The 27684-nt window shown below is 40.6% G+C and overlaps 5 protein-coding genes across 8 annotated transcripts; 1 reads left to right on the top strand and 4 right to left on the bottom strand.

The window, feature by feature from the left end:
* Positions 1–443: 443 nt before the first annotated feature.
* On the bottom strand, positions 444–3507 carry LOC112561514. Its single transcript, XM_025234061.1, has 4 exons — positions 3436–3507; positions 2755–2930; positions 2139–2378; positions 444–1937 (listed from the first exon to the last, which is right to left on the bottom strand). Exons 2-4 carry the CDS (start codon positions 2813–2815, stop codon positions 1582–1584), a joined length of 657 nt encoding a protein of 218 aa, XP_025089846.1. The 5' UTR covers positions 2816–2930; positions 3436–3507; the 3' UTR covers positions 444–1581.
* A 5079-nt stretch (positions 3508–8586) lies between these two features.
* Positions 8587–12115, bottom strand: LOC112561517. Of its 2 annotated transcripts, XM_025234067.1 has the most exons (5): positions 11958–11998; positions 11524–11602; positions 11303–11402; positions 10982–11218; positions 8587–10596 (listed from the first exon to the last, which is right to left on the bottom strand). In XM_025234067.1, exons 3-5 carry the CDS (start codon positions 11361–11363, stop codon positions 10241–10243), a joined length of 654 nt encoding a protein of 217 aa, XP_025089852.1. In that variant the 5' UTR covers positions 11364–11402; positions 11524–11602; positions 11958–11998; the 3' UTR covers positions 8587–10240. The 2 variants fall into 2 exon arrangements, with proteins under 2 accessions (XP_025089852.1, XP_025089851.1); XM_025234066.1 differs by lacking the exon at positions 11524–11602 and having other exon boundaries at positions 11958–12115.
* A 2206-nt stretch (positions 12116–14321) lies between these two features.
* On the bottom strand, positions 14322–16600 carry LOC112561516. Its single transcript, XM_025234065.1, has 4 exons — positions 16443–16600; positions 15723–15822; positions 15333–15569; positions 14322–14859 (listed from the first exon to the last, which is right to left on the bottom strand). The coding sequence occupies exons 2-4, from the start codon at positions 15781–15783 to the stop codon at positions 14504–14506; spliced, it is 654 nt and encodes a 217-aa protein (XP_025089850.1). The 5' UTR covers positions 15784–15822; positions 16443–16600; the 3' UTR covers positions 14322–14503.
* Positions 16601–19153: 2553 nt separating this feature from the next.
* LOC112561515 lies at positions 19154–24074 on the bottom strand. 2 transcript variants are annotated; one of them, XM_025234064.1, is made up of 6 exons: positions 23738–24074; positions 22460–22719; positions 21240–21542; positions 20820–20931; positions 20251–20490; positions 19154–19983 (listed from the first exon to the last, which is right to left on the bottom strand). In XM_025234064.1, the coding sequence occupies exons 4-6, from the start codon at positions 20878–20880 to the stop codon at positions 19628–19630; spliced, it is 657 nt and encodes a 218-aa protein (XP_025089849.1). In that variant the 5' UTR covers positions 20881–20931; positions 21240–21542; positions 22460–22719; positions 23738–24074; the 3' UTR covers positions 19154–19627. The 2 variants fall into 2 exon arrangements, with proteins under 2 accessions (XP_025089849.1, XP_025089847.1); XM_025234062.1 differs by having other exon boundaries at positions 20820–20937; positions 23738–24069.
* Positions 24075–25048: 974 nt separating this feature from the next.
* On the top strand, positions 25049–27519 carry LOC112561513. 2 transcript variants are annotated; one of them, XM_025234060.1, is made up of 5 exons: positions 25049–25299; positions 25445–25532; positions 25841–25927; positions 26434–26676; positions 26974–27519. In XM_025234060.1, exons 3-5 carry the CDS (start codon positions 25864–25866, stop codon positions 27354–27356), a joined length of 690 nt encoding a protein of 229 aa, XP_025089845.1. In that variant the 5' UTR covers positions 25049–25299; positions 25445–25532; positions 25841–25863; the 3' UTR covers positions 27357–27519. The 2 variants fall into 2 exon arrangements, with proteins under 2 accessions (XP_025089845.1, XP_025089844.1); XM_025234059.1 differs by lacking the exon at positions 25445–25532 and having other exon boundaries at positions 25053–25299.
* The last annotated feature ends 165 nt before the right edge of the window (positions 27520–27684 follow it).

Below are 27684 nucleotides of genomic sequence, written 5' to 3'. Positions count from 1 at the left end.
CTACCCCCCTCTCTCTGCTCCAGACATCATCCTACATTGGTGTCCTGACAGTGCTGCTAGTGTCAACAACCAGTAGGTGGTGTCTCGGCAAGGCTTTGAGTACAAATTGTTTGTCAGTAAACAAGTGTAGTAAAAAGCAACGGATAATGTTTGTAAAAGTGACCTGATGGCCTGGATTTTCTCTGTCAGTGCTTTTTATAAGTGAGTGCAAGAAAACAGCTGACTACTGGTGTACCCGAAAATCCTCACAGTTGTTTACCAGACCTAGTGTCAGACCTGTCACTCGTGCATTCTGTGTCTCTGCCCGTAAACACACACCCAGCTTTAATATCATTTGTGTAGATACTTGTTCATATACTTATAGTGTAAGAAGTATTTCGTTTAAACATTTCTACCATTTCATATTTAGAAACAGAAATCGTCATTACAAAGACATGGATTGATAAAAAGAGCATTTAATTTTATACAAAGTAAATAATGAATTTACAATAAAGTGTAGAGAGTGACATTTCATCAACAGTATATTTCTGTTATACTTTTAGTTTAATAATACTTTCTTAGATATAAGTACTTTTATTGCTTTACTTGAGTTGTCAGGTAAAATAAAAATAAAAACTTATTCTTAAAAATGCAAATAAAATTATCTGCTGTACATCAGCGTAGAAAACGTGTGCTAGCATGATCGAATCCTATGACATAATATAAATATATTTATAGATATATATGTATATGCATAAATGCTAAAGCAATTTTGTAGAGTTTGTGAAGATTTTACCTCCCGCCCTGATTTTTCAGTAACAATTTAAAACTACTAACCATATCTTGGAAAGTCATGTCAAACAAGTACAGATTGGAGGGTCAAACTGTATTAACATGCTATTATTAAATAAGGGAAAAGGCTTTCGGCAAGAAATAAATGAAATTATGAAGCAATAAACCTGTAAAGATCGCAAGTATTTTCTAGTAGCTGACATAGCAAAGCAACAATTCAAACACATTCTTCTAACAGATATGCGTGTTGCGTGAAGATATACAAGAAAAATAACAACTCACTTCCCTAGAAAAATCCTCGTACTTACCATGTATCCCACCGGCTGATTATTATTTGTACATAATTACAAATTATATGACACTTTTCATGCCATCATGGACATATATCTCTGCTACACTACTTATAGACAAATTTTCATGTTAATATCTAGAAAAAAATCAAAGCACAAATTCTTTTTAACTATCAACATCAAAAAGAACAGATAGTGTGAACTCTCGTGTTGACGGAGGTACAAAAGCTTTATGGTCTGTTGTGTTTTCAGTTTATTGGTTAGTAAAGGTCAAAGACTTGCAAAATAAATAAATAAAAATGAAGGAAAGAAAAAAATAACTAAATAAGAAATTTATTGTAAGTTTCTTGCTGACTAAACATTTTATCGGGGTTCAGGGTGTCAAATAACTGGCCAATGCCTGACACCCGACAAAGTCGCGAGAGGCTAAGAACTGGTCTCCCCAAACTACCAACAGTCCAGAGATGTAGGTCTGTGATTGCATTGCATTCCAACCTGTAGTATCTTAGAATTGCTGAACTTAAACAGGAACCCAGCCAATGGACACCTTGCAGAGACCGACACCATTGCGATTTGGCCTGCCCGTGACCACCCGGTTGAGGGCCACGTAGATGTCATAGTTCACTGGCCCCGTGGCGTCGGCTTGGCCGTTGAGGGCAAACATCTTGAAAGAGTTTACGAGCAGGTAGTCGTGGCCGTTGTCAGCAGCAGCCAGCTCGTCCATGATGTCCACCTTGACTTGCTGGGTGATGAAGTTGTCTCGCTTGCATAACAGTCCGTAGCTCACACCTGGTCCGATGTCTTTGCCGTAGAAGAAGATGGTGCGACCGATACTGTGTACCTCGGCATCGTTGGACTGATCAATGTAGTCCCCAGCTGGAATAATAATAATAATAATAATAATAATAATAATAATAATAATAATAATAATAATAATAATAATAATAATAATAATAATAATAATAATAATAATAATAGGATACAATTGTCTACGTGTATTCCGTTTCTCTGCCCGTTAACACACACAGTTTTCTCTCTCTCTCTGATAGATGAGGAAGAGGGGAGATAACGACTCACCATAGCCATCATTACTGATGGAGTCACCGATGTTGAAAGTGAAGCCCGAAGGGTCGGTATCAAAAGTCATGTTAATCTGCACGTGTCTGCGCGTGCTGTTGTCAAAGGTTATCTTCAGTAGACCTCTCAGGTCACATGCGGAGTTGCAAGGATTTTCCGGGGGGATGACCATCCACTGGAAGCCGTTGGCAGGAGTTACAGACCCTTGCACACTTCCTGACCGCAGGTCAACTGACATTTCTGTAATGATGATAATAACAATACTAATAATGTTAATGCTAATACAACAACTCGTAAGCATAAGTTTTTGACTGAAACATTTTGCTGTATAAGTACATTTATAGCGAACAACTGATGTGAAAGAGGATGTAGCTATTGGCTTGTAGGAACCAATGGATTCCTTTGGCACATCAGCCACATTGCATCCTCGTGTCAGTGCTGTCACTTGTCGGATCACGTGACATGAGTCCGTTAGAAATGTAAGGTAGTACACAGCACTCATAACTGCTTAAGCTTCAGCTTAACACAAATATAATGAGGAAAAGCAATAATGTGTAATGCTGTAATGCTGTAATGCTGTAATGTAGGAGAAGAAGAGGCACAGACTGTGACTTACGCTGGCCGGCGATGACAGTCACACCCCACAGCCACACAACCAACATCGCCAGGGACTTCATCTCTCACTTCTACCACCGTCTGCACACACGGATGCGACTGCTGGTGCTGCTGGTGCTGGTGACAATGGACAGACGCACTCGCTGGTAGGATACACAAGGTCTTCTTGGTTTGTGTCTATGCCAGGTGAAAGCAAAATGAAATGTTCTGTGCACACGCGCATCAAAACAAAAAATGTTTATTACATGTTTATTGTTAGCTCGAGATGTGTGTTCGTACACATTTACCTTCTCTGACAAAGTCTTAAAAGACTAGTTAAGCTCAAACACAAAATTAGCATAACAACTTCTGGCATGTTAACGGATAAGATCAATACCCTTACTTTGTCAATCTTTACCTAAATTTTCTAAGAAAAGGACAAATGAACTGTATCAGCTTTTAATAACTGATATTATTGAAGGCCACAGAAAATACTAATTAGGTCTTCTTCAATTAACGTTAGTTGACAACGAATCCGACTACAAAATCTCGATTGTCGGGGCCTGTTAAGATGATACCTATAGATGAAAATGAAAGGTGTGTGTGTGTGTGTGGAACAATTTAGAAATAAATTAATGTTTTGATTATGGAGTTTTTAAACAGGAAATGTCATTAAGGATTCACTCACCTTCTAAATATTTACCTGTGTGCGGAGTCCCCGAGCTTTCCCGAGGAATCTGCGTCTTGACTGGTGTCGGAGTTGCCTGTGACTGAGGTGAAAGCCAGGGCTTCTCCTCTTTATACACAAACTTCCTTCTCACGGAAAGTGGAAATAAACATGCGCAGTTTCAAACAAAAGTAGACATGGTTGGGCGCTTGTTTACTTTACCCAAGAGTGAGAAGTATTCTAAAGGTGTTGTGGTTGACAATCGACGATTTTTTTTTTTAAATTGTTGACCGTGGGTGTCGCGGTGCTTTCCCGGCGTCAACACACGCACGAATAAACGAACGAACGAACCAACCAACCAACAAACAAACACACACATAGGCTTGAAAAGAAGCACTTTGTAATCTTTATTGGAAGTTTATACTCAAGAAATGCAGATGACAACATGTGTCTGTAGGTGCTGTCTTAACTGGAGAACCACGTGACGGTGAGGCTGCACAGGCCGGTACCCTGGCGATCTTGTCTAGCCGTGATCACACGGTTCATACCAAGATAAACATCTTTGTTGACTGGACCTTCCAAGTCCGGCTGACCATTGAGAGCGAACAGCTTGGGAGTGTTCATCAGCAAAAAACTGTTGCCGCTGTCAGCAGATGCAAATTCGTCGGCAATGTCCATGATGACGCTGGTGGTGAGGAAGTTTGGCCGTGAGTACAGGAGACCGAAACTAATGTCTGGTGATCGGTCCCTTCCGTAAAAGTAGATGGTTTTGCCGATGGAGTGGACCTCTGCGTCGTTGGCCTGAGTCCCGTCGTCACCGGCTGCCACAGAAAGAGCATTAGAAATGAGGTCGTAAGAGAGGAGGATAGAGACCGAAAGAGAGAAAGAAGGAAAGAAAGAAAGAAAAAAAAGACAAACTCACCGAAGCCATCATTGGTCTCCGAGTCCCCAATGTGAAACGTAGCGCCAGTGGGGTTATTGGTCAAGGTCATTTGAATATGCGCGCGCACTCGCTGAGGGCCGAAGGTGAGCTTGAGGACGCCCCTGCCATTGCACTGAGTGTTGAAAGGGAGAAGAGAGGGCCGAGCGATCCACTGGAAGCCGTTAGCGGGGGTCACTGACCCCGTCACCACTCCAGTCCTCAAGTTCACGCTCACCTCTGTGAACACAAAAAAGAATGAACGCGTGTGTATGTGTGTATGTATGTGTAAGTGTGTGTGTATGTGTATGTATATTATGTGTGTATGTATCTGTGTATTTGTGTGTTTGTGTATATGTGTTCATATGTATGTGTTCATATGTGTGTGTATGAGTATGCTATGCAAGTGTATGTATGCAGACAGAAAGGGAGGTAACTTACGCTGTCCAAAGGTGAGGGCGAACCCACACACACATAGCATGAACCCTGCCAGTGAAATCTTTTCCGCCTGGTAACAGTCAACACCTGTGAACTGCTTCTGAAGAAAGAAGAAAATGACAGACTTGTTGACCTCGTAATTATATTTCAGTATTTATTATTTCATCAGATCTTATCATCTATAAGACATCAATCGAACATTCTCTATTCACGATCACGTGACGGCATTTCTTGCTCGGTGTACAGGGACACAAGCCTGTGACTGATGTATAAGAGGCTGTCAAAGGTTTGGTGGTGCGCGAGATTTGTTGCTGTTGTTGTTGTTGTTGTTGTTGTAATGAGTGAGCAAACCTTAGTGCCAGATACGGTTTTCCCAAGTCCCGTGGATAAAAGCCACAGCAATAACCACAGAGTTCAGCGACTTTTATGAGTGTCTGAAGTGTCTATAACTGACGTCTGCTACGAGAACAAGCAATTTGACCAAATAAAGGACTTGTACAGCTACTTGAGGGTCACAATCACGGGTCACGTGATCTGCAAACTACTTGCGCGGCCATGGCAAAATGAAAGATGGCAGGAAAAAAATCTTTGTTATCTTAATCTTGAGTGAGTGCTTCATTTGAAGTTAGGTTTCTTTTTTTTACGACACTAGATCTTTATTAGTAATATTGCTTAAAATATGAATTTAAGTACCAAGTGACAAGTGAACATCAAAAGCAACAGGAAGTCAAGGGAGGCTACTTTTCAGCGGACACAACCCATTATTTTTCACTGATGTAGCTAGAAGATGATATGAAGAAACTACAATTTCTCACAGAAAATACCAAAACAACCTATGCAGAAACCTTGACAACTAAAGCGCAAGTTAATACTTTGAGAAATTAAACCCCGGGTATCTATTACTCACTTTGTCTGCCAGACTCTTGAAGGTGGTGTTGTCCAGTAAACTGCCGCCTTGTGTACAGTTGTCTCCAGGTAATGCGACATCATACACCTACCCCTTTTTATAGCATCTTTTTCTTTGTGGTCCTGGAGGGGTGTGGCAATGTGGGATGCACCCAGACCAATCCTGTGGATCCAGGCAGGTCCGGTGCGACAGAAGCAGCCAATCAAATGGAAGCAAAGCATGGCCAAGCTTGCTGAGGGCGTGAAGGAGATGAACAGTCTGCTTGCATCTGTCTCTTCCACCTCTGAAAACATCTGTCGGTTGCTATTATCTTCCTCACCAATGAGATGTGGAGCAGTTTTTGAAAATAGAAGTTTTTGTTTATTTAACCTTTAGATATATAGTATAATGGTAGAGTGTATACTACTACTGAGCTCAGCCCTAACCCCAAAATAACAATTGTAATTGTAGTTTTAATTAAACAGTGATTTACCAGCATTTCTTTGTGGCTGCATAATATATTTTAGTGCTTAAATGATATATAGACTGACAATTCTTCATGCTAAAAAAAGTGTTCTCTCTCTCTCTCTCTCTGAGATGCAGTTTGTATGCGTGCGTAATTAAAAAAATCATATTTTATGTGTAGATAGATGGTCTGGCAAACACATCACAGTGAAATTTCATGGCATTAGACCAAACTATATTCTGTACATTTTTGTTACTTCTGCAAGGATTTGTTCATGTAATAAGACTAATGTTCAGTGCAACAAGCATTTTCCCAAAGAAAAGGTTCAAAGATCTATGACAATATATCAGATGATGACGATGAACTGAACTGCTTTCAAAAAGGAGTGATTTAAGCTTTAATAGACATTTCTTAAAATAAATAAAATCCATACAATTAAATATAAATGGTTCCAGGTTAGATGTTATCGAGCTTATGGTATTAACTACAACTTTTAAAAAAAGATGGACATTTTAATAACTTTTACTTTTGTAACTAAGAAAAAGAAAGCACCAAACACATGTTTGAAATATAATTATGTTCATGAATTTTAGAAGATATTAGAATAGAGAATGATGAAAACTATAAACATATAAATGATTTTGAATTTACTACAACACATTTAATATTGGACAGAGTGAAAATACCCTCACAGATAAATTAATGGTTTAGGGTAAATAATAATCATAATAATCATAGGAAAGTTTGATATAATTATATAAATCCAGAATTAGTACAAACACTTTATATATACATGTTTATGTACAAGAATTTTATATAATAATATGAGGTCTGCAAAAAAGTAATCACATGATTGTAGGTCACTGACCCTAAAATTCAGAATATAATGAGAAAAAAAAAAAAGAAAGGTACAAGCACATTATATACATTGTAAAGTGGCATAAAAATTTAAAGGGTTATAAGCAGAAGGGAACTACAAGAGAAACTGCATTTAAATTTCAGTAAGAATTTCTAAAGGCAGGAAATTTCTGGAAATACTGATTTCAAAACTAATCCCAATATGTGGGAACTGTAAAGATGTCTATGAACGGTCGTGCTAATTCCTTTCTACAGTGTTAACCAGCTGATTAAAGGACTAGACACTGCATAAACACCACCACCCCTTGAAAGAGCTGTTGCCCCGTGGATGACAATGTGTGTGAGGTGACATAAGCTAACATAGAATTTTTATCGTGAAACTCTACTTTTCAGAGAAACTACTAGAGAAGAATATATTTGCAACTGATTCCTGGTGCTGATCAACAGCAGCAAATAATTCGAGGTCTAGTCTTTTGAATCAACGTTGTGATTTATTATGTCACCCAAGTCAGCAATTGTATACAAATATTAGGTTTCGTGTCCACAGTCGCTGTCCCGGGTACACCATCCCTCCCCGATCCCCCTCTCGCCAGACAGCATAAAGGTCGACAACCATAGGATGAGTACATCCGGGTATACCACATGAGATGACTGATGGAAGTGGTCGAATGGATCAGATAACAAGCAACGACTGTCAAGTGCCCCTCCCTCCTACATCATGACTAGCAAAGATGTACCTTAGTCACCTCCCTTGAGTCACTTAATTGCCCTTGCCAGCTATTTCTCTTTTTATGATGCGCCATCAAACACAACTCTTCCAATGATTGCTGCCGATGTCAAAATGTTTAAGTATCCCCTACCATCCCACTCTCTCTGCTCCAGACAGCATCCTACATTGGTGTCATTACAGTGCTGCTAGTGTCAACAACCAGTAGGTGGTATCTCTCAAGGCTTTGAGTACAAATTGTTTGTCAGTAAACAAGTGTAGTTAAAAGATAATGTTCGCAGAAGTGACCTGAAGGCCTGGATTTTCTCTGTCAGTGCTTTTTATAGATGAGTGCAAGAAAACAGCTGACTACTGGTGTACTGGAAAATCCTCACAATTATTTACCAGACCTAGTGATAACGGAATGCCATTTCCTATTTAATAAAGCTAATTGTAATTTAACTTATAATTCAGTTTGAAAAAGATGTCAGCCTTTTAACAATATTTGCTGCAAGTATTTTTGGTTAGGCAAACATTCAAACAAACATACACATACACACAGCATCATGAGACATGGATGGCTGCCACCTGCCGGCTGTAAATCTCAAACCTCCATGTAACTACTTGTGTATCTCAGATGATATTGTGTACTGCTGACCTGGTGCTGTGCTCAGTGATGAAGTAGTGAGCAGTTAGTGAACATGTTGAAAGCATGTGAATGACACCAGGTGGCAGCAGCACTCAAGACTCTTCATGCTCAGTTTACAGTTTGTTGTACCTGGCTGACCATGGTCTGCACTAAGTAATTTTCATAAACATTCTGCTCTGCTCTCAACATTGAACACAAACTACTACACTGCACACTGTGACATAAGGCAAGTGTTGGCCTTATTCCGAAAATGTAAAAGTCCGTAAAAGTTTTAGTTCAGTTTTAATTAAATATACTTGGGCGGGAGCCTACATAAAAATGTCTCTTGTGCGTGGTCTGACTGCAGAGTTTATTGAATGCCACCACTCATAATACCCACAAACCAATAACACCACACACAAGCTTTAATGTCACTTGTATAGATACTTGTTCATAAACGTATAATGTAAGAATTATTTCCTGTTAAACATTTCTACCATTTCATATTTAGAAACAGAAGCCGTCATTACAAAGACATGGATTAATAAAAAGAGCATTTAATTTTATACAGAGTAAATAATGAATTTACAATAAAATGTAGTGAGTGACATTTCAGCAACAATATATTACCCTTATACTTTCTTTGATAGAAGTACTATCTACTACTTTTATTGTTTTACTTTGGTTACTAGATACATTTAATGTTAAAGACCTATTCTTAGAAGAAGAAGTAAAATTATCTGCTGAACATCAGCGCACAAAACCTGTCCATGCATGATCTAGTCCTATGACATATATATATATATATGTAAATACCAATGCAATTTTGTAGAGTTTGTGAAGATTTTACATCTAACCCTAATTTTTCAGTAACAATTTAAAACTACTAACCATATCTTGGAAAGTCATGTCTAACAAGTACAGATTGATGAAAACCAATCGTGGTGCCGAGGGTCAAACTGTATTAACATGCTAGTACATGTATTAAATGAGTGAACTGGCTTTCGGCAAGAAATAAATAAAACTACGGAGCAATACATCTGTACGATGATACTTTAGCAAGTATTTTCTAGTAGCTGACATAACAAAACAACAATTCAAACACATTCTTCTAACAGATATGCGTGTTGCATGAAGATATACAAGAACCATAACAACGCACTTCCCTACAAAAATCCTCGTACTTATCATGTATCCCACAAGCTGATTATTATTTGTACATAATTACAAATTATATGACACTTTTCATGCCATCATGGACATACATCTCTGCTACACTACTTATGGACAAATTTTCATGTTAATATCTAGAAAAGGTCAAAACAAGAATTCCATTTTAACTATCAACTTTAAAAAGAACAGATGATGCGAACTCTCGTATTGACGGAGGTACAAAAGCTTTATGGTCTGTTGTCTTTTCTGTTTATTGGTTAGTCGAGGTCGAAGCCTTTTGCAAAATAAATAAATAAAAATGAAGGAAAATAAATCACTAAACAGCAAATTTATTGTAAGTCTTTTGTTGATTAAACATTTTATCGGGGTACCGGGTGTCAAATATCTACAATGCCTGACACCCTACAGGTCGCAAGCAGGAGATGTCACTGAGGATTCACTCACCTTCTAAATATTTGCCTGTGTGTGGAGTCTCCGAGCTTTCCCGAGGAATTTGTCTTGACTGGTGTCGGAGTTGCCTGTGACTGAGCTGAAAGCCAGGGCTTCTCCTCTTTATACACAAACTTACTTCTCACGGAAAATGGAAATAAACATGCGCAGTTTCAAACAAAAGTATTTTTTTTTATTAGAAAATTATACTCAATAAAGGCAGATGATAACAAAGAAAGCAAATATTAAGCAAATAGATGTACTGAAGCGAAAAAAGAGAAGAATGAATTGAAGAAAAAAACAACAACAAACAAACAGGTGTGTCTGTAGCTGCTGTCTTAACTGGAGAACCACGTGACGGTGATGCTGCACAGGCCGGTACCCTGGCGACTTTGTCTACCCGTGATCACTTGGTTCATAGCCACATAAACATCTTTGTTAACTGGACCTTCGAAGTCCGGCTGACCATTGAGAGCGAACAGCTTTGGAGAGTCGATCAGCAAATTACTGTTTCCGTTGTCAGCAGCTGCCCACTCGTCTTTGATGTCCATGATGACGTTGGTGGTGAGGAAGTTTGCTCGTGAGTACAGGAGACCGTAGCTAACGCCTGGGGATCGGTCCCTTCCGTAAAAGTAGATGGTTTTGTCGATGGAATGGACCTCTGCGTCGTTGGCCTGAGTCCCATAGTCACCGGCTACCATAGAGCAAGAAGAATAATATTAGAGAAGAGGTCACTGGGCCTGAGGGGTCGTTGTCGCAACATACTGGCACGATGCACTACCTCTAGGTTGTGTGAGTGAACCATGTTGTCCAGGTGCACTGACAGAAGGAACTAGAGGAACACGCTCTTGTCAACAACAGGCCAGAGTAAATGTCTATTCACGAGATGAAAATCATTAAATAAAGGAAAACGAATATATACTCAGCTCTACTTATATTCTGTATATCCATAATACGGGCTAATTTTGGTCAGATGGAGAGAAGAAATAAACCCTACCCATAAGGAATGACATTGACAAGCACACACGCTCGCAAATAAGCGAAAGAGAGACAGAAAAGAGACAGAACGAGAAACTCACCGTAGCCATCATTGGTCGCCGAGTCCCCAATGTGAAACGTAGCGCCCCTAGGGTTATTGGTCAAGGTCATTTGAATATGCGCGCGCACTCGCTGAGGGTTGAAGGTGAGTTTGAGGACGCCCCTGCCATTGCACTGAGTGTTGCCAGGGAAACCAGAGGGCCGAGCGATCCACTGGAAGCCGTTATCGGAGGTCACTGACCCTGTCACCGCTCCAGTCCTCAAGTTCACGCTCACCTCTGTGTACACAAAACAGAGTATGTATGTATGTATTGCATGTAGGTAGGTGTGTATGTATGTAGGGAGAAAGGGAGGTAACTTACGCTGTCCAAAGGTGAGGGCGAACCCACACACACATAGCATGAACCCTGTCAGTGACATCATTCTTTCCGCTTGGTAACAGTGAACACCTGTGAACTGCGTCTGAAGAAAGAATAAAATCACAGACTTGTTGATCTCATAATTATATTTCAGAATTTATTATTTCATCAGACTTCTGTGAGTATCTGAAGTCTCTATAACTGACGTCTGCTACCAGACTTACTTCTTACAGTTAGTTGAGGGTCACAATCACGGGTCACGTGATCTGCAAACTACTTGTGAGGCCATGGCAAAATGAAAGACTGCATGAAAAAAAAAATCTTCGTTATCTTAATCTTAACTGAGTGCTTAATTTCAGTTTAGGTTTTTTTATGACACCAGATCTTTATTAGTTGAATTTTTTAATCTGGACTTTGAGAATAAAGCGGCAAGTGAACGTCAAAGGCAACAAGTCAAGGGAGGCTACTTTTCAACGGACATAACTTGCGGTCTGAGTTAGAGAAGACAGCCCATTATTTTTCATTAATGTAGCTTGAAGATGACATGAAGAAAATACAATTCCTTACAGAAAATACCAAAAAATCCCTGCAGAATTCTTGACAACTAAAGGAGAAGTTAATACTTTGCAAAATTAAACCCCGGGTATTTATTACTCACTTTGTCTGCCAGACTCGTGAAGGTGGTCTTGTCCAGTAAACTGCCGCCTTGTGTACAGTTGCCTCCAGATAATGCGAGATAATAACTACCTCTTTTTATAGCATCTTTTTCTTGCTATTCTCGGATGAGTCTCCAGACCACTCTTGTGGATCCAGGCAGGTCCGGGTTCGACAGAATCATCCAATCAAATTGCGCGGATCTAATTGGATGCCCGAGACTCTGACAAGGAAGAAAGGCAATGGGTGAGGAATGTTAATGTTATCACTTACGACACTATTTACACAGTCTATAATTTATCACAACACAGTGTAAGCTGTTCTTGTCCTTGACCGACAAACTTGTGAAAACAGATAAACAGGAAGGACTGCAGGCTCTGTATGTGCGATCTGTAAAAGAGTTCAAGAAATCGCTGGGAGAGAGAGAAGACTTCAGCTTCCAGAGAAGGAAGAAACGCTGTTCATCCTTCTTCACGACAGCTTGAGTGTTCGGATCCCAGCGAAGTCTTCTATCGAAGATTGTGCCCAGGTACTTAATTTCCCCCTTGATAAAGTGCCCTTGACAAGTTCTCATTGCTGCCTGTCAACCAAATAGTGAATGACCCATGACACCAGATGATGGTCAAGGATAAACTCGTCAAGGAGTCTTCTAGCTAGGATATGTGGCTGAATAGTGTTGAGCAAGTGTTAAAGATCAGCTGAAGGGCTCTAAAGCCTTAATATTCATCTCAGGCAATGACAGTGCTGCTCTACCTCATGCTCGTAATGCTCGTTTCCAGACATCACTTCTCTGTGAAAGTTACAAATGTTCTCAGTTCTCTTCCTCCAGCGGCCTTAATATCGTTGGTCATGAAAGTATTGGAGAGAAATAAAAAAACAATGATTCTAAAAGCCACCAACAAATGGTTTGACCCCTTGCAGTTTGCATAACAGTCCAAATGAAGTGTTAATTATGCTAAGATGTTCATCCTCCATACTCTGATCTTAGTCCCTGCCAAGATGTTACCTGTACCAACCTGAGACTGTTTTAGTCCCTGGCCTGATGGATAGTAGTGCGGATCTTTCTATGAACCTGTTTCTTGTCATGGGCAGAAACCGTAACAAACAGATTTTTTATATTCAGAACTGCTTTAAAGCCCTTGGTCACCAAGGTTTGTTATTAGGGTAAAGAACAAACTCACACAGGTCTAATTTATTACTTATTATGCCATATCTAAGTTCAATACTTAATTTTATATGTATTCTTCAATCTTCAAAAAGGTATTACAGGAGGTATATTTTTTCATTTGCATACATAAGTATAATGTTTGGCTAACAAGATAATTAAGCTTGTCACTAATAAAGCTTCATTATTGTTCATGGAAACATGAGGTCGATGCTTTAAATGATCGGCACTAGACCAGCCTCCACAGAGGACGGTGGCCGTGCACAGGTACCACTGTATTATCAAAGTATCTCATCTTTGAATTTCGTAAAAAGTTATTTAACTTATCATTGTGCTATGCCCTTTATTCTTGTTTGACATCAGAGCATAATTACTGAAGTCTTAAGCCACACAGTTATTTAGCAGCTCTAGTTATTATTCCTAAACTTGGTTTTTTTTTTTTTTTTAAAAGATATTTCTTTTATTTTTTTCTCTTTTATTTTGCTTTTTGTATTTAGTTACATGTGTGTGTGTGTGGTTGTGTATGTGGACATGAACGCACACACGAATAAATGCACTTCTCTGACTTTTTTTTCGGATAGGAATGTCCCCTTCCCAGTCTACCAGTCTATGGCACTTGGCTGTTGTAATGAGTTTATTATAATTTAATACACAGCCAGCGCATTTTTCACACAAGAACCACACTTCACTATCAGTGATGTATGTGTCTCCGGTATGTGTCTCTCCCGATGCATTCTTTGCATTTTAACAGAACTTTAAGTTTGTTGTTGACTAAACATTTTATCGGGGTTCAGGGTGTCAAATATCTACAATGCCTGACACCCTACAGGTCGCAAGCAGGAGATGTCGCTGAGGATTCACTCACCTTCTAAATATTTGCCAGTGTGTCTCCGAGCTTTCCCGAGGAATCTGCGTCTTGACTGGTGTCGGAGCCTGTGACTGATGTCAAAAGTAAGGGCTTCTCCTCTTTATACACAAACTTCTTTCTCGAGGAAAATGGAAATAAACATGCGCAGTTTTAAACAGAAGTAGACATGGTTGTGCGCTTGTTTACTTTAACCAAGAGTGAGAAGTACTGTAAAAGTGTTGTGGTTCGCAATCGACGATTTATTTATTTTTTATTTTTTGTAACTTGTTGGTGTCGCGGTGCTTTCACGGCGTCAACGCACAGACGCACGAACGAACGAACACGTAGACTTGAAAGGAATCACTTTGTAAGCTTTATTGGAAAATTATACTCAAGAAAGGCAGACGATAAAAAAAAGAAAGCAAATATTAAGCAAGTAGATGTACTGAAATGAAAAAAAGAGAAGAATGAACTGAAGAGAGAGAGAGAGAGAAAAAAACAAACAAACAAACAAACACGTGTGTCTGTCGGTGCTGTCTTAGCTGGAGAACCACGTGATGATCATCTTGCACAGGCCGGTACCCAGGCGATCTTGTCTACCCGTGATCACTTGGTTCATAGCCACATAAACATCTTTGTTGACTGGACCTTCGAAGTCCGACTGACCATTGAGAGCGAACAGCCTTGGAGAGTTGATCAGCAAAAAACTGTTGCCGCTGTCAGCAGATGCCAACTCGTCTTTGATGTCCACGATGACGTTGGTGGTGAGGAAGTTTGCTCGTGAGTACAGGAGACCGTAGCTAACGCCTGGTGATTGGTCCCTTCCGTAAAAGTAGATGGTTTTGTCGATGGAGTGGACCTCTGCGTCGTTGGCCTGAGTCCCGTAGTCACCGGCTGCCACAGAAAGAGGTCATTGCATTAGAAATGAGGTCACTGTGCCTAAGGGGTCATTGTCGCAACATACTGGGACGAAGCACTACCTCTAGGTTGTGTGAGTGAACCATGTTGTCCAGGTGCACTGACAGAAGGAACTAGAGGAAGACAGTCTTGTCAACTCCAGGCCAAAGTAAATTTATATTCACGGAATCAAAATCGAATAAACTTTACAGTTTATATTTTTTTTACACTTTTTGTTCAGATAAACAAATTGTTGATTGTTGAGTAAAATATTTAATGTTATAATTTGTATATCTATAATACAGACTAATGTTGGTCAGATGGCGAGAAGAAACAAAGCCTCCTCAGTAGGAATGACGCTGACAAGCACTTACACACGCTCGAAAATAGGCGTAAGAGAGACAGAGAGAAGAGTGAAAGAAAGAGGGAAAGAAAGAGAGAAAGAAATAGAGAAAGAACGAGAAACTCACCGTAGCCATCATTGGTCGCCGAGTCCCCAATGTGAAACGTAGCGCCCGTGGGGTTATTGGTCAAGGTCATCTGAATATGCGCGCGCACTCGCTGAGGGCCGAAGGTGAGCTTGAGGACGCCCCTGCCATTGCACTGAGTGTTGCCAGGGACAACAGGGGGCTGAGAGATCCACTGGAAGCCGTTAGCGGCGGTCACGGACCCCGTCACCACTCCAGTCTTCAAGTTCACGCTCACCTCTGTGAACACAAAAAACGAATGTATGTGTATGTATGTATTTGTAAGTGTGTATGTGTGTGTTTATGTGAGTGTATATGTATGTATGTGTCTCTGTGTGTGTATGAGTATGCTATGCAAGTGTATGTATGCAGACAGAAAGGGAGGTAACTTACGCTGTCCAAAGGTGAGGGCGAACCCACACACACATAGCATGAACCCTGCCTGTGACATCATTCTTTGCACCTGGTAACAGTCAACACCTGTGAACTGCCTCTGAAGAAAGAAGAAAATCACAGACTTGTTGATCTCGTAATTATATTTCAGAATTTATTATTTCATCAGACTTCTGCGACTTCTGTGTGTCTGAAGTCATTATAACTGAAGTGTGCTACGAGAAAAAGCGTACTCCTTACAGTTAGTTGAGGGTCACAATCACGGGTCACGTGATCTGCAAACTACTTGCGCGGCCATGGCAAAATGAAAGGCGGCAGGAAAAAAAGTCTTCGTTATCTTAATCTTGACTGAATGCTTCATTCAGTTTATATTTTTTTACGACACCAGATAGGTATCAGTAATATTAGTAATATTATATATTAAATCTGAATTTTGAGAACCAAGTGACAAGTGAACATCAAAAGCAACAGGAAGTCAAGGGAGGCTACTGTTCAGCGGACATAACTCGCGGTCAGAGTTCGAGAAGACAACCCATTATTTTTCATTGATATAGCTTGAAGACGACACAAAGAAACTACAATTTCTCATAGAAAATACCAAAACAACCACTGACGAAAAGTTGACAACTAAAACGCAAGTTAATACTTTGAGAAAATAAACCCAGTCCTTAAAAAAAATTAAACCCAGAAATTAAGAAATTAAACCCAGTCATTACTCACTTTGTCTGCCAGACTCTTGAAGGTGGTCTTGTCCAGTAAACTGCCGCCTTGTGTACAGTTGTCTGCAGGTAATGCGACATCATACACCTACACCTTTTTATAGATTCTTTTTCGTTGTATTTTCGGAGGGGTGTGGCAATGTGGGATGCACCCCAGACCACTCCTGTGGATCCAGGCAGGTCCGGGTGTGACAGAAACATCCAATCAAATTCCGTGGATCTGCTTGACTGCCCGAGACTGACAATGAAGAAAGGTAATGGGTGGGGAATGTTAATGTTAACATCCGCGACACTATTTCCACAGTCTATCATAATATTTATCTGTGACATTTTCTGTAGGTGATGGCTCACTGATAATGTATTTTCTTACTCATGCATGAAGCTTCTCCCCCGTAAAGTGTGTTCAGTTACCAGTATGTAAAACCACTTTAGTGACCTAAAAGTCGGAAATATTAAAATCAAATCCTGCAGCGATTATTTTGACAATATTCTTTATGTTAGTGATTTCGTTTCTTATTTTCAGTCTAGAAATTCTTGCCCATAGGACGAGTAAGTATTGTTTAACAATTGTCTGTGTTTGACTAAACTGTAAAACTGTAACATACTACTTCCAAGCTTGCATTACTGCATAAGTGCTTATCAGAGAATAAAAATATTTCTTTCAGAGTTCCCGAAAAGAGTAGAGGGAGAGGTAGTAAAAAAAATATTTAAAAAAATGGGGAAATAGAGAGGTAAGAGGAGATAGAACTAGTGAAGACATCCCAGCTTCCACTACTTGTGCCCATAGTAACAGTTCAATGTATGGCTTACATACGATACGATACGATAAGCTAAGCTAAGCTAAGATAAGATAAGCTAAGCTAAGCTAAGATAAGATCAGAAGTGTCTGCCTGTTATACAAAGTCTAAAGACCTCTGTCCCACTGACTGGAGCAGGTGGATACAACACAATGTAAGCTGTTCTTGTCCTTCACTTACAAACTTATAAAAACAGATAAACAAGAAAGACTGCAGGCTCTGTATGTGCGATCGGTAAAACATTTGAAGAAATCGCTGGGAGACAGAAAGGGACTTCAGCTTCCAGAGAAGGAAGAAAAGCTGTTCATCCTTCTTCACGACAGCTTGAGTGTTCGGATCCCAGCGAAGTCTTCTATCGAAGATTGTGCCCAGGTACTTAAAAGTAGGGACAATTTCCACCTCCTTACCATGGATGCCATGGGGGTTAATGGAGAAGTACGACAGAGACAAACTCTTTGATCTTACTTACATTTAGTTCTAAGAGATTGTCATCACTCCAGGGAATAAATTCCTCCAAAGCTACACCACGGGTATCTACTGGACCGTTAAGAGGAGAGAGCAGTGCAGTGTCATCAGAGAATTTTATGAGATATCTCCCCTCATGGTTACTGCGGCAGCTGTTGGTATACATAATAAATAGAAGTGGGATAAAACAGCCCTGGGGTGAGCCGGTGCACATTGTGATAAAGTGCCATTGTACTCATTGCTGCCTGTCAACCAAAAAGTGAATGATCCATGACACCAGATGATGGTCAAAGATAAACTCGTCAAGGAGTCTTCTAGCTCGGAAATGTGGCTGAATGGTGTTGAAAGTAAGTGAGAAGTCAGCAACCAACAGTGGAGCAAGGGCTTGTGGATTCTCCAGGTTTTTGAACAAAGTATGGAGGATGAACAGCTTAGCCTCATTAACTCTTCATTTGGACTGTTATGCAAACTGCAAGGGGTCAAACCATTTGTTGGTGGCTTTCAGAATCAATGATTTTTATTTCTCTCCAATACTTTCATGACCAACGATATTAAGGCCGCTGGATGAAGAGAACTGAGAACATCTGTAACTTTCACAGAGAAGTGATGTCTGGAAACGAGCATTACGAGCAAGAGGTAGAGCAGCGCTGCCAATGCCTGAGATGAATATTTTGGCTTGTAGAGCCCTTCAGCTGCCTTTTGTAATGAGTTCATTATAATTAACTACACAATCAGCACATTTTTCACACTTCACTATCAGTGATGTAGCTGACAGTCGAACTTCCGGTATTATATCCCAAAGCCTTCTTTGCATTTCAACAGAAGCATTAGAAAGAAAAAGGAGAAACAGTCGTAGAGGAAGTCTGTAGCCATTGGTCCAACGGGCAGCCAGTCAAGACGAGTGTCAGGGTCATTAGCAACAGGATGTACATATCGTGGGAAAAAACTGTTTGTTTGTGAGGCAGTACACAAATAATAAAATATTTACTGCGTGACAACCTTGTGAATATTTATTAACATGTATCCTGCTACTGAGCTAATTTTAACTCTCTATCCACTAAATGTCATTTCGTAATCAATGGTTGATGTTGCAACACGCATCTTGTCCACTATTTTATTTATTATTGATGTGTACTGCGCATGCGCTGAATAACTGAGGAGTTAGCCTTTTTGAGAAGACCAGTTGATACAGGTTATCAGGCTAGTTTAAGGTGCTTTCACACTGTTGTGAACATGGCCTGTGTGTCCTGCAGGGGGCAGCAGAGTTGTGAACACATGTACTTGATGAATTACTCAGGACATCAGACATCTGTTTACAGGGCTGGCTGCCTTTGTAGTGATGTAGCCTTAGTTGATGGGGTGATACACGTGTACCTCGTGTATATATATACATAAATGATTGATCGACTCCATGGCGGACTTATTTCTCCACAAACAGAATACGACAGTAGTAATTTCAAAACTTTTTTTATTTTTACGAATAGACATTTAAACAACCGTACAACTTAGAAAACAAAAGTTAAATTCATTCATTCAATAAAAGTAACTTCACGCACTTACAGATTTACAAAGAAGCAATAGTAGTATTCACTATTCAGCTGTACTCAAGTGCTGGTCTGATTAAGTATGGAAGGTTTTTGGCGAAGACTAAATGAAAAACCGGGGCAATGCATTTGTGTCGATGACCTTTAGCAAGTATTCTCTAGCAGTTGACATGATAAAGTAACAAGTCTATTCAACTCTTTTCCCAAACAGATTTACAAGCAAAGCAACAACTCTCTTCCCTAGAGCACCCCCAGAACCCCGGGTGTGTATCCGACTGTCTCATTGTTACTTATACACCTCTAGTGTAGAAATACTGTAAATTCTTTTGTTTGCATTGCATTCTAAGTGATATCCAAGCGACATCTCACAGCTTTTGAACTTAGGTAGAAGCCCAGCCAATGGACACCTTGCAGAGACCATTGCCATAGCGATCTGGCCTCCCCGTGACCACCCGGTTGAGGGCCAGGTAGATGTCATCGTTCACTGGCCCCGTGGCGTCGGCTTGGCCGTTGAGGGCAAACATCTTGAAAGAGTTTACGAGCAGGTAGTCGTGGCCGTTGTGAGCAGCAGCCAGCTCGTCCATGATGTCCACCTTGACTTGTTGTGTGATGAAGTTGTCTCGCTGGTATAACAGTCCATAGCTGAGATATGGTCTGATCTCCTTGCCGTAGAAGAGGATGGTGCGACCGAGACTGTGAACCTCGGCATCGTTAGACTGATCAGCGTAGTCGCCAGCTGGTGGGTAAAAAATAAGTTATTTATTGTTAGAATAAACAACTGTTGCAATGGGCTTTTCCCTTTGTGTTAGACAGGGTGAGAAAATACAATAATACAGGGGACACATAACACCTGAAGCAGACAGCAAGAGTAAAATTAGCATACAACAAAAGTTATTAAAACTGTCTTTCAGATATGGAAAATCGTTCGTGTAATAGGATTTTCACACACGCACACACGCACAAAGACGAAAATGAGAAAGAGAAGGGCAACAGCAAGACTCACCATAGCCATCGTTACTAATGGAGTCACCGATGTTGAAAGTGAAGCCCGAAGGGTCGGTATCAAAAGTCATGTTAATCTGCAAGTGTTTGCGCGTGCTGTTGTCAAAGGTTATCTTCAGTAGACCTCTCAGGTCACATTCATCGTTACAAGGATTTTCTGGAGGCTTGTTTACCCACTGGAAGCCTTCAGAGGACGTTACTGACCCTTGCACACTTCCTGACCGCAGGTCAACTGACATTTCTATAATAATAATAATAATAATAATAATAATAATAATAATAATAATAATAATAATAATAATAATAATAATAATAATACAAGAGCTGGTTACCTGTGAATAAACATAGGTGAGTATGCTAATATACATAAATTTCATGTTTGCTGTTATAGAGAAAAAATAAAAATAAAAAGTATTTGCCGCTATTTGAGTTGGTCCGCCATGGCACAGGTACAGGATTGCAAATGAGGTCCAGTATTTAATTTACCTTTGGAACTTGAGGAAAAAGCACACAATCTCTAATACTGTAATGTGAGAAAGACATTCCTGTCAGGCACAGACTGGGACTTACTCTGGCCGGCGATGACAGTCGCACCCCACAGCCACAGAACCAACATCGCCAGGGACTTCATCTCTCACTTCCGCCACCGTCTGGACACACGTGCTGCACCCTGATCTCCAAACTGTTGCTGGTCACAAAGTAAACACCAGCTAACGGGTACGATCTAGAAAACACTTTTCATGGTTTGAATATAATGACAAATCAAAGAAAATTAAATGTTCGGTACACAATCAAGACACGGGTACACCGTCTCCAGACTGAAGATTGTAAAGGTTGCTTGCAGATATATCTCATGATATCTGACTAGACTATAATGGCGTGTGCTGCTCGGGAGCTAAAGCATTTGATGCCAAGTGAAAAACATGTATTTAGTTATACAACAATCTAAAATGCAGTTCTATGTTTTTGTTTGTTGGTGTGTACACTCACCTTCTCAAGATTTGCCGATGCTTCGTCTCTAAACCGTTTCGATGAGTCCGTGTCTCCACTGGTGTCAGAGCTGGTCTCTGGGATGAACTGAAATGTCAAGATCATCCCACTTTTATACCATCTGGACCAGACACCTCAACAACAGAAAGATGCCCACGGTTGGTCAGTGGGTGGATCACGTGTCTTGGGGCAGTAGTGAGAGAAATGTACTTGCCATAAACTGTGTTTGACAGTCGATGATTTCACTTTCTGAGAACCTGGATATTGTGGGTGTCGTGGTGCACAGCCGTTTGTTGCCCTCACCTGCCGCTCAACCCGGACAAACACCCAATCAAAAGAAACTTAAAAAGCATAGTATGATCTAATTTTTTTTAAATGCGAAATAACTATTTCTAGAGGAAAGTTATAAAAGTAAACAGTAAAAACTCGGAAAATAGAATGGATAAACACCGATCCCTTGCCCATTCCAGTCATGTCAGGCCCCACTCGACTTCTTTTTCCTCGCGTTTTCTTTCCCTTCTTTACAGATGAAATTCAAAACAAACATCATAAGGACAGCTCAGCAACAGGCCAAAGCAAGAATGACAAAGGTAAACAGGGATCTCACAGGTTCTTCCAACAACTGGATGTATTGCATTCAAAAGGAGCGTTTGTTGTCCACCCAACGGTAAGCAGGTGATCGAGGTTAGGAACAAAGGAAGTATCGGGAACAAGGTCAAGGTTCCATAAAATAAATAACTTGAGAAGGTTAATGTACTTGCGAGGTCAACAATGTCTAAGTCTCCTTCTACCACTTGAAAACTTGGTAAACACTTCATCCTGTCATCGTGAGTTGTGCTTGTGACATTGATGATCTATATCCGCCTCCCTCTCCCTCTCTCACAAAGTAGAACAGGACACTCTCAGACTCAATAATATAGTAAACAATAATAATAAATATTTATCAGAAATACAGACGACAAGCAAGTTAGTGAACGTAGATAAGTCCTCGAGCAACAGTTAAGAGGGGAAGACAATAACTAAGACATGAGACAAACAAGGAGATCGAAAATATGAAAATCAGGAATCATCGGGTGAACCCTAAAACTCAGTTTACATTTCACAGTGGCCAGATCGCATGACATACTCATGGAAGCAGACACACACAAGAACAAATGTGAAAGAACAGCAGCATGCAAGGAAAGTTTGAGCGATGAAAGAGAGCATCACTCACAACTCACCAGTAACCTGAAACTTCAGCACTGAATCCTGCTGTTGGTCCAAATGTGCAGATGAACTGACTAGCAGGATATAGGAAGCTTCTTGGATTAACAATATGTCAAATTCAGTTCGGTGCACAGTCAAGATACGTGTAGATTAAGCTCTAACTGCCTTATCATCTCTTTATCTCATTAGACATCGTCGCTGATGACTCACTTCCCTTGAGGTGATGTTCGTGAAGAACACTGCTATTCTCCTCCCAAACACCAGGTGCAAACACCTGCAAACGAAAGAACAGAGGTCGAGGACTAAAACCTGTAACTGTATATGCTTTAAAGTTAAGAAGACATTTTGGTTGTGATTTTGGTCCACAGGGCCTAGAGCTGGGAATTTGGAATCTTTGTGTTTTAAAAGTTGTTTACTTGTAAGTGAGATTTATCATTATCTATGTTATGAGGATGTAGTAGCATGTTTAGTTCTGACCACATGCAGTAAAAGTTTAACAACGAAACTAAAAGAAGTATTGTCAGTATTACACCAGGACTACTTTCAATACAATTAGGGGAAACCCACTGGCAGATAGTTGTTGTCTGTGGAATGAAGGAACACGTTCCAGTGCCTGTGTGTATTGATACAGTGAGCTGAGCCCTGACACAAGAAGTGGAGAAAATGAGGCTCAAGAAGAGACCAAGGAGACACCAAAGAGACAATAAAACAACAAACATGATGCATAAACACCATTGCCCTCCATTTCACACTGTGGGGCTGGCTTAAGGTTACGAGCATCAAGACCTGTATCAAAAACTAGTTTTTGGAACAACATCAAGGGCCAGAAACAGTATTTTGTTTATTTCCAAGCAATATTGATGTCTCAGGAATTTTTTCTGAGACAACACACAAGCTCACTCAACACACACACACAAACATGCACATATACATACACATCCACAGGAACATTCAACACGCGCTCAGTCTCTCGCATACAAACATAGATACTCATTTCTATCTCTTTCTCACAAAAACACAAACAAGAAACTCACTCAACACACACCCAGTCTCAAACACAGAGACTCTTCTCACTTTCTCACACACACTCACACTCTGCCTTGTCATCCTCACCAACCTGTAGTTGAACCGGGAAGGGACCAACACAATGGAATATCCAGTCCAGACTAAGGACAGACAATACAGAGATTATAACACGTGGGGGAAAATGGCGCAAGTAAACACCAAAGCGACGAGAACACATTAAACGAATTTTTAAAGACTCGAATTTCATCCCCACTGTACAAACTCACTGAGGGTTACGAACTCAGACAAGCATGGACACGAACATGGACACTTCGTCTGTCAGTCCCTCCAGGAACAGGCGCTGACGACCAGTTAAGACTCTCCTCCCTCCATGTTTTCAAGGGACGCCGTTGCTATCCTCCCATAGATTGGCGGGAAAGTCAATGGCAGAAATCCAGTCTGGCAAAGCCAGGTACCCCGGGTAATATGATCAAAGTATAAAGACTATAATTATTGTAGAACCCAAGCTTGCCTCTCAAGCTATGAACACTGCTGTTGTCTTATCACTTCTGCTACTGTCTGTATCTCTAAATCTCTGCCAGATGCGATTCTTTAAATGCATACTAGTTGGTGTTCAAACATCTGAACTAACCCTGGAAATACTGAGTGATTGAGCATGCCCACCTACTGTCTAACAAACCCATCACAAGAAAGACAACCCGTCACTACTCTCTAATCACGATTCACGCCCTTGCACTCTAAAGTGTCCTCCTGTCACTATCTATTAGTCTTTGCAACATCTGTGCCACTCCAGCTAAACTTATTCTGTCTCCTTTTCTCTCTTCCCTAGAACAAGGCGAGCAAACTATCTACCTTATGAAGTAAGATACTAACACGAAAACATTTTGCTATTTCCTTTCATTCTTACAACTAACAATAAAATACTAAAATACTCGCCGCTTATCAAGATTTTAGTCGAGAGCAATTCAGCGATGTCTATAGCTTTCTTGTGTTTTGCGAGAGCATAGCCACTGGATATTCGTTGTCTGATGTTTGTCCGCCACTCGCACTCTCAGTCGTCGTCAGTCGGTGAACTGGTCGTCATGGTGTCATCTGTGTTTGCACCTGCACAGGTGTGAATCTGCCTAACGGTCATATACCAGACTTAATACACAGTTTTTAGTTCATCTGGAAATTTAGAGAAAACAATATCGATATAAGCTGCAGAAAAGTGTGGGTAGAATTCAACGTTTGACAAATTAACCAGAGCGCATGCGCAAAGGAAAACTTCCTTGGCTGATGATCTCTGCGGCAGCGATGGGACATGGTGGGTAACGGGACCTGTGTGAGCAGTCTAGTAGATGTTGTGGACACATACAGAGAGAGAGAGAGGAGGGATGGAGAGCCTCCGGTACACTGTACACTCCAACTGGCGACATCTGCAACATTGAGAAGGACCATCACCTTTCACCAGCAAATCAACTGTCTACAAGAGACTGACAGAGTGATGGCACCTGCCACGAGAACCGTTGAAGTTCACGACCTTTCACTGGCGTCATCGGTCACAGCAGTGCAAAGGAAGACCTCGTCGATTTTTCGCCCAACGGCCCTGGCATCTACATCAAGCAGCATTTTTTTCTGTCCCGAAAGAAGCTAGTGTACAGTTTCTTACATCGACAAAACTCAGCCCCCAGCCCCCAGCCCCCACTCCACACACACACACAGAGGTCGTCCACAGGCACGCAGACTGGTCACTTTGTCACAGACTTTGCCAAAGTCCGGCTTCATTAGGTAACAACGACCCTGTACAAAGTTTTCCCCCAAAGGGCAGGTGAATTCTCTGTGAAAGGTAAGCACTACATGTCTTATATCTCCCTAGTGGCTTTGATACCTTTTGTTTGTTTTCGGTTTGTCGGTTTGATATAAAAACATTATTATTGGTAATCAAGACATCCAGCCTTCCGCAAGAAAATCTTTTTGCTCTCTGTGGGCAGGGTGGTGGCGAGAGGATTATGGAAATGGATCAGACTGAAAATTTTAGGGGAAGCTGTTAATTTATTTTACTTTAAAAATACAGTGAAGGTAGAATTTTACACCTCAATGTTTGTGCGATCTTAGTTTTAATTATTATCAACTATTATCAGCATTATTTTTATTTAATTATTATTAATAATTATTAATAACTTGAATGAACCTCTCACATGAAGAAAATAATCACAAAAGACCCTCAGTAGTTTTCTAGACAAACACATCTTCCACCTCTGCTGTTATAATTTCTTTTTATATCAGTAAACATCGTTGCACACTATGTAAATAATTTTTGACATATTACTAAACATCATTTCACACCATGGTGATGGTTTCTTAGTGTCACATACCTCTGGTCATAGGTAAACCGAGGAAAGAAGGGGAAATGACATCTTCAATTGTTGCCGCGGTCCTGCTTTTCCTTGGCTATCTTGTGATGAACAGTCAAAGTAAGTCAAACAAACTATTCTTTGAGGGCTCCTGAACAACTGAACGCTTGTTCCTCGGTCACATCCTTCAGGCATCTGGCTTCAGGTCTTGATGAATAAAGATTTTATCAGGAATAAGGTGTTAGGATGCTCCGTGAATAAAAATGGTTGTTTTTGCTGTTAAAATATAAAATATTTCCATCGCTTTTTTAAAGCGTATTTAACTACACCAAGCCTCCACAAACATATTTGTAAAGGTTTTGTATTCGCAGGTTTTAAATAAAAATAAAAGTCGACCTTTTTATTGTTTCGTCAGAAAAATAATTTTTGACAGTTTGCAGAGGAATTTACAAGTCGACTAAACATTTTTAGTGGAAGATAACACGTTGACAAAAAGGAAAAAAACCAACAAACCAGTAGAAAGAAAGAACGAATTATAAGCACAAAAGAGGTTAGCAAATCTAGATGAATGAATAAACAGTAAGATAGAGAATAGATAGACTCTGACTCTGTTTCCTTCTCCCCAGCGTTGCTAATAGACCTGCAGACAGGTAACATCACAGGTGTGGTGTCCAATGAGACTGGCATGGAGTGGATCAGAAAGCCCCTCAGCACCTCCTGCATCCGACACAAGTGCAACCTCCGCGGGGTCATCAAGCTGACCCTGAACAACAGCACGCGCAGCATGGTCAAGATCGACATGAAGCTGGCTATGTACGCTCGCGGCTGGACTTTCCACATCGGCGACTCCATCTCCAACAAGGGTTTTGGTAAGGACCTCTTTGCTTGTCAACCCCTTCAAACGCCCTCGTCTGCCGTCGATTTGATGTTTGGCGACTGTCTCTTTAGGTAAACTTGAGATTTCAGATCTTTTGCTGCGAGAAAAAGACTTCATCTCGTGGGTTCAACATTTTCTACCCGGGGTATTTAGGGAGTAATGTAGACTTCTACGTTCCAACGAGCCCTGTCTTGAGTGGGTGGGTATGGGTAGGGGAATGCGAAGAGGTGAGTTAGCACTGATTAACACTTTCTTAATCCTCTTATAATTATAGCTTCAATTTCTTCAGGTGGCGACGACAGCGACCAGTCCAACGACGCCGAACTGCACACCGTCAACGACACCTTCTACATCTATGCGAAGGAAGACAAGGACAAGTTGGAGGAGGGCATGGATGAAGATAGTGATGAGACCCACGAGCGGCTGCACATGGAACCCAAGTATGTGAAATCTGATGTCATCGTTAAAATCAGCGACGAATTTGTCTCCATCGACAACAACCACAAGCTGGTCCTCTTGCAGTCTCCCAAGCTGTTCGCCTTGAAGGGTCAGCCCGACTTCCAGGGGCTGGTCAACTATGACGTGTACTTGGGCTTGAACAAGGCGGTGGGCAGGGCTGACCGAGTCGGGGAGGGGCTGTGTAAGGTCAACATCACCTTTCTCTCCCAATAATTTTGGCGGTTGCAGTGATGCATCATTGAGTCAGGAAAACACAGCAAAACGTGTTCACACGACACCCAGAAGTTGAAAATTTGTCTAGAGACTCGGGATTTCTATACAAGATAGTAAGAACCATTCAGGAATAAAGCTTTGAAGGAATGTTAATTACAATGAAGGAAGGATCTTAGTTATTTTATGCATGAAAGGATACATGACATGTTTTGACATAAATGGTTCATTGATGTATGTAGTTTCACTTTATGAATGTTGACTGCAAGCATTTTGTGTCTCCTCTTTTCTGTTATGCCTTCCGTATTAAAAATATGATATCAAGCTTAAA

This window comes from Pomacea canaliculata, linkage group LG4 (assembly GCF_003073045.1).
Source record: "Pomacea canaliculata isolate SZHN2017 linkage group LG4, ASM307304v1, whole genome shotgun sequence".
Lineage (NCBI taxonomy): Eukaryota > Metazoa > Mollusca > Gastropoda > Architaenioglossa > Ampullariidae > Pomacea > Pomacea canaliculata.
Note: the sequence above shows the minus strand (reverse complement) of the source record. Positions and strands in the feature narration are given on the sequence as shown.